Raw genomic sequence first — 6,406 nt, forward strand, 5'->3', positions numbered from 1 at the left:
GCTGCACATTAGACACCACTTACATGTTTGGATAAAAGAGAGAGAGAGAGAGAGGTCTGATGCCTTTGATGAGCTCATCAGCTGTTTTCACGCATGCCTGCTGCCCACACACTTACACACAGATAGACATGCTCACCCTTGCATGAACTTATCAAACTCTCTCATATGACTTAACACCCCCCCCTCACCACACACACACTCACTTACATAACATGTGATTGGCTTACGGCCCACCTGATAAGTTTACAAGCTCAGTCGTCACTGAGGCCTCGTTTACAGACCTTATCAATAACACACCTTATCAATAACACACCTTATTCAGGGTGTCCGCGGGGCATTAAAAAGTCTTAAATTGCTTTTCCTAAAAATAAGGCCTTAAAAAGTCTTAAATTGTCTTAAATTCAGATTGGATTGGTCTTAAATTTTTTGGGTGTCATGTCATTAGGAATATGAGGCAATCTGTTCCGCCAGGTCCGTATTTTGCTCCGGTCGCTCTGCGGGGTCTCTGGTGTCACCGGGGCCACGCCCCTTCTCTTAAAGGGGCCCCGCGTATTCGGTCCCATCCCCTACAACGTGAAGCATCGGCTAGTTTAGAAAACATGGGGGATGCAAGTTCAACAGCGGCTTGAAAAGAACGAGTGTTTCTGGTCACGGTCGGTGAAATGCTTCTGAAGCTGCGTTATGTGTCGCGAGACTTTCCAGCGGTGGAATCTCACGAGCAGAGCAAGAAGCACAGAGACTAGCGAGGCCGCCAGCAGCCAGCTGGGCGAGCTCCTGCTCCGCCGCCCGCAACAACGTCAACTACAACGCTGGAGGTCACCGGAGGAAATCAGCGCCTTGCAACAAAGAGCTCATCACCGAAGACCAACGCTGCAGTGCGTTCTTCATTCTGTTCCACGAGACTCTGGACCAGACCACCGCGAGCAGACAGCTGGACTTCATGTGCTATTGGTTAAATGACCAGGTCCCGTCAGGATCCTGTGGAGCTCATGGGCCATGACACGCCCAGGACCTACTTCAGCACCTCAAAGTAAGTCTAACATAACTATATGTATTAACTATCCTCTTGTATATGAGTATGTGTTTCATATAGTTAAGCTTTACTCGTGTCAAGTTAATAACAGCTATGCATAGGCGCACTACACATTAATTAGACTAATTACAAATAGTTTTATAATGGTAGTAAGTAGAGTGGTGTTTACCTGTCTATGTCTACATAGTGTTCACTCGGCTCAAGGGATGGCTCACGTTGCTTAATTTGTAAAAATAGTTTTCATTCATATTTATCCAGTGACATTAATCTGAAGTGGTGGTGTCATGAAGAGATGTGGTGACTGTTGTTTGGCTAATGTCTGCCTTTTTTTCCTTTTTTCCAGGAGAATGGACCAAATGTCAACTGGAAGTTTTTGTATTCATACAGTTTGAAAAGGATTGTTTTCCTAGTATATTCACAAAAGCTCAGGAGTAGACATGAACCTGTGCACAAACATCCATCACATAGAGACATGAGAACTCTCACTCACTCACCCACACACACATACATTCTATTATGTAAATGTATTTGCATTTTAAAAGCAGCTGGAAATGTTATTTTATAGATTTTTTTGTTCAAAAGGAACTGTTGCACGTATTTAAAAAATATATTTACTTGATTTTATAGACATTTGTTCATGGGACCTAAATGTTCTGAAAATGTTGTATTAATAAATATAATTTACAACAGCAATGACATTTGTGTTATCCTTTTGCATTTCACCATACTGTTAATTTTGAACAGACATCAGTGTTTACTTTGAATTAAATAATTTAGATTAATGTATATTTCCTTCGTACGTTAGGTCTTAAATTTTATTTAGACGTGGTCTTAAATTTCACTGGTTTATTCCTGTAGACACCCTGTTATTGATAACACACCTTATCAATAACACAACTTATCAATAACACACCTTATCGATAACACACCTTATCAATAACACCTTGCCTCCTCCCCAGAACCAGGAGTTGAATGCTGGGCGGATCGGTTTGACTCTGGTCGTCTCCGGCATGGTCGGCTCCATCGTCTGTGGAGTCTGGCTGGACCGGACCAAGATGTACAAGTAGGTTCACCTCCAGAGAGGCGCCCCCTGGTGGCCAGGAGAGGGAATGCAGCGTTAACACATGAAGCATAGACTTCTATACAACCAGAGGAGTCGCCCCCTGGTGGCCAGGAGAGGGAATGCAGCGTTAACACATGAAGCATAGACTTCTATACAACCAGAGGAGTCGCCCCCTGGTGGCCAGGAGAGGGAATGCAGCTTTAACACATGAAGCATAGACTTCTATACAACCAGAGGAGTCGCCCCCTGGTGGCCAGGAGAGGGAATGCAGCGTTAACACATGAAGCATAGACTTCTATACAACCAGAGGAGTCGCCCCCTGGTGGCCAGGAGAGGAAATGCAGCTTTAACACATGAAGCATAGACTTCTATACAACCAGAGGAGTCGCCCCCTGGTGGCCAGGAGAGGGACTGCAGCGTTAACACATGAAGCATAGACTTCTATACAACCAGAGGAGGCGCCCCCTGGTGGCCAGGAGAGGGAATGCAGCTGTAACTCATGAAGCATAGACTTCTATACAACCAGAGGAGGCGCCCCCTGGTGGCCAGGAGAGGGAATGTAGCTTAAACTCATGAAGCATAGACTTCTATACAACCAGAGGAGTCGCCCCCTGGTGGCCAGGAGAGAGAATGCAGCTTAAACTCATGAAGCATAGACTTCTATACAACCAGAGGAGTTGCCCCCTGGTGGCCAGGAGAGGGAATGCAGCTGTAACACATGAAGCGTAGACTTCTATACAACCAGAGGAGTCGCCCCCTGGTGGCCAGGAGAGGGAATGCAGCTGTAACACATGTCCCTGGCGTGTCCTCATCGTGTGAGAACCTGTCCTTTACGATGAAGATGCATCAGACATGAAATTCGAGTTCAGCCGGTGAGGATGATGAGGCGTCTTCGTCATTAAGCACTTAACGCTGCGTGTGGTCGGCAGGATGACGACGCTGATCGTGTACGGCCTGTCGTTCCTCGGCATGCTGGTCTTCACCTTCACGCTGAACCTGAACAACATCACCCTCGTCTTCTTCACGGCCGGAGCTCTGGGGTACGGTCGTTAGGACAGGAAGAGGTTGCCATGGAGACCATCTCCAGTTACGTCAGCGGGCCCACGCAGACCGCTGATACGCACATACACACATACACACATACACACACATATACACACACATATACACATACACACGCACATACACACACATATACACATACACACACATATACACATACACACGCACATACACACGCACATACACGCACATACACACACATACACACATACGCACACACATACGCACATACACACGCACATACACACATATACACATACACATACACACATACACACACACCTACACATACACATACACACATACATACACATCCACACACACACACATGCACACACATACATTTACACACACACATACACACGTACACACCTACACATGCACATATACATACACACACATACACACACACATACACACATACACACACATACACACACATACACACACACACATACACACACACATACACACATACACACACACACACACACATACACACACACACACATACACACACATACACACACACATACACTCACACACACACATGGATACAAATACACACACACACATGCTTCGCATTTCAAACCAAATCAATCCAAATGTGTAGAGACTTTACACAAACACATCCTCATGGTGTGTGTGTGTGTCCGTGTGTGTGTGTGTGTGTGTGTCCAGGTTCTTCATGACGGGCTACCTGCCGCTGGGCTTTGAGTTCGGGGTGGAGATCACGTACCCGGAGTCTGAAGGGACGTCGTCAGGACTCCTCAACGCCTTCGCCCAGGTAGCGCCCGGCGCCGCGCGCAACACACAGGCCCTCCACATCCCGTAACCCGTGTGTGTGTCTGTGTGTGTGTGCAGTTATTCGGGATCATCTTCACGCTGATTCAGGGTAAACTCACCACAGACTACAATCCGATGATTGGAAATATCTTCCTCTGCGCCTGGATCTTCCTGGGAATCCTGCTCAGTGGTAGGCTGCGTGTGTGTGTGTGTGTGTGCGTGTGTCTGTGTGTGTGGTTGTGTGTGAGTGAGTGTGTGTGTGTTTGTGCTCTTTTGTGCATGTCATATCCAATGTCAGAGATGAAACATTTACTTGTTTATTGTTTCAGCATTAATTAAATCAGAACTGAAAAGACACAATGTCAACATGGAGGAGGACGACAAGCACATGAAAGCAGTGAGTACACACACACACACATACACACACACACGGACACATACACACACATACACACATACATACACACACAAATACACACAATCTAACATCTCTCCATCTTTAATCTCTCTTCATCCTCAGCTTCCTGCCCTCCTCTCCTCGGAGGAGAAGTCCAACGGCGTCAAACCGGCGCCCTCGTCCGACTTCTCCCGTGAAACCTCACTCTGACCCCCCCCCCCCCCACCCCGGGGTGCTCACTTGATTCATTCTTTTTTATTTATTAAAACTTTTCATTGTTTGGTCGAAGGAGTCGAAGCACAGAACCACGAGGGTCTGGAGCGAGCTGGTCTGAGATCTGTTTGGGGCTCACGGGACGCCTGAGTTTGATCCTGTCTCCATGACGACGGGGCAGACCCCCCCCCCCCCCCACTGGTCTCTTTATTCTCTGGAATCCATAAACAGCTGCAGTGAGATGTTCAGAGTGGACACTAGGGGCGCGTCCTGGAGCTCTTCCTTTCCTCAACCCAGGAGGGGGAGGGGCCAATCAAAGGGAGGGGCCAATCAGAACGTCTCATGCCTCTGAAGAAGGGGAAGGAGCGTCTGCAGTCGGTCCTTCATGCACAAACCACGGCGGAGGGAATGTGAACAGTGGAACGCACAGCGCGGAAAGAACACGAGTGTCATGTGTATGGCGCTACGACGGCGCCCCCTGGTGGCCGCTGAGGGGAGCGACCAGAGGAGAAGAGGAAGCAGCTCGTGGATGAAAACTCGTCTGATCGATTCTCCTTTAAACATTTAATAAACATTTTGTCTTCATAAAGTTGACGAAAAGTTGCCAAGTTTATAATTACGAAATAGATGTGAAATGAGTAATTTGTCTAATTCTAGTTTTTTATTTGAGAGACTTAACTTAATTTGTTTTTGGTAAATTATATATATTTAAAACTTTTTAAAAAAATGCAACAAACAATCAGACTTTTATATTTTGGGCTCCATGTTTTGCCTTTTAACATTTTTTTAATGCAGAACAATGTTAAAAAATGTGCAACATTTAGAAAAGACATCAAAGAAACTATTAAAAGTTGATAATTAGCAATTAAATGTTTTTTAATTGCTGAGTTGATCAGAAGCAGCTTTACTCCACAGCGCTGAAGCTTCCGTTTATTTATTTAGTTGTATTTCTTTTTCAAGCCTTATAGAATTATTTCATGTTTATTATTGTCTGATAATTTTTTTCTTCTGTAAGTTAACAAATTAGGGTCTTACTTGTTGTTATTGTCTAGTTTGTATAACAATCTGTAGAGCACTATAAAAATTCTGAGAATTCAACGCGTGAAACATTTAATGTGTTACGTCTGCGCTTTGCTGTATCTACGGTTTCTCTTGTGAGTGTGTGAGCTTGTTGAATTGTTGACGATAAGAACATTGAGAATATCTGAGAACAATGAAGCCGCATCCTTAAATTTAAACTGATACTCCCCCCCCCCCCCCCCGTGTTTTCTGAGCGTCTGTGAAGCTGCCGCTGGTCATGTCGTGTTCTAGAATCATAAACATAAAGGACCTGAACACGTGACCAGACGAGGCTCCGGCTCACATCACGACAATAAAATCATTTCACTGCAGGCTCCGTTGTGTTTCCTGTTGCCACGGCAACGTGCTCCTCCCAGGAGGAGGAACACACTTATTAAACCATCTTTATTATCCAAATAAATGTTTGGTTGAAGTGAGATGAAATATGATGAAGAAAAAGATGAGGAAATAGAAGATGATGAAGAAGAAAAAGATGAAGAAGAAGAAATAGATGATGAAGAAGAAGATGGTGAAGATGAAGTATAAGAAGATGAAGAAGAAAACGATGATGAAGAAGAAGTATAAGAAGATGAAGAAAAAGATGAAGTATAAGAAGATGAAGTGTAAGAAGATGAAGTATAAGAAGATGAAGAAGAAAAAGATAATGAAGATGAAGAAAAAGATTAAGAAGAAAAAAAGATGATGAAAAAGAAAAATATGATGAAAAAGAAGATGAAGGAGAAGAAGATGATGTTGAAGATGAAGAAGATGATGAACAAGAAGATGAAGTAGA

General features: G+C 44.6%; 2 protein-coding genes and 1 long non-coding RNA gene across 4 annotated transcripts in view; 2 read left to right on the forward strand and 1 right to left on the reverse strand.

Annotated features, from left to right (window-relative positions):
• The window catches only part of nsl1 (NSL1 component of MIS12 kinetochore complex), a 24,821-nt gene extending 22,769 nt beyond the window's left edge, over window positions 1-2,052 (reverse strand). Inside the window, exon 1 of one of the 2 annotated variants that reach the window (XM_056427550.1) lies at window positions 1,963-2,052. The gene's annotated coding sequence lies outside the window, so the exon portion shown is untranslated. Of the gene's footprint in view, window positions 1-23; window positions 696-1,962 lie in introns of those variants that run through there. The other variant, XM_056427551.1, reaches the window with a different exon arrangement.
• Window positions 1-5,945, forward strand: part of flvcr1 (FLVCR heme transporter 1) — a 12,059-nt gene extending 6,114 nt beyond the window's left edge. Inside the window, exons 5-10 of the mRNA XM_056427517.1 lie at window positions 1,993-2,096; window positions 3,026-3,136; window positions 3,840-3,945; window positions 4,023-4,134; window positions 4,274-4,341; window positions 4,465-5,945. Of these exons, the coding sequence (XP_056283492.1) occupies window positions 1,993-2,096; window positions 3,026-3,136; window positions 3,840-3,945; window positions 4,023-4,134; window positions 4,274-4,341; window positions 4,465-4,551 (588 nt within the window). The 3' untranslated portion in view covers window positions 4,552-5,945. The remainder of the gene's footprint in view (window positions 1-1,992; window positions 2,097-3,025; window positions 3,137-3,839; window positions 3,946-4,022; window positions 4,135-4,273; window positions 4,342-4,464) is intronic.
• LOC130202216 (uncharacterized) lies at window positions 755-1,731 on the forward strand. Its single transcript, XR_008833309.1, has 2 exons — window positions 755-1,030; window positions 1,377-1,731. It is a non-coding gene; the product is annotated as an uncharacterized LOC130202216 (long non-coding RNA).
• Window positions 5,946-6,406: the final 461 nt, after the last annotated feature.

This window comes from Pseudoliparis swirei, chromosome 12 (assembly GCF_029220125.1).
Source record: "Pseudoliparis swirei isolate HS2019 ecotype Mariana Trench chromosome 12, NWPU_hadal_v1, whole genome shotgun sequence".
Taxonomy (NCBI): domain Eukaryota; kingdom Metazoa; phylum Chordata; class Actinopteri; order Perciformes; family Liparidae; genus Pseudoliparis; species Pseudoliparis swirei.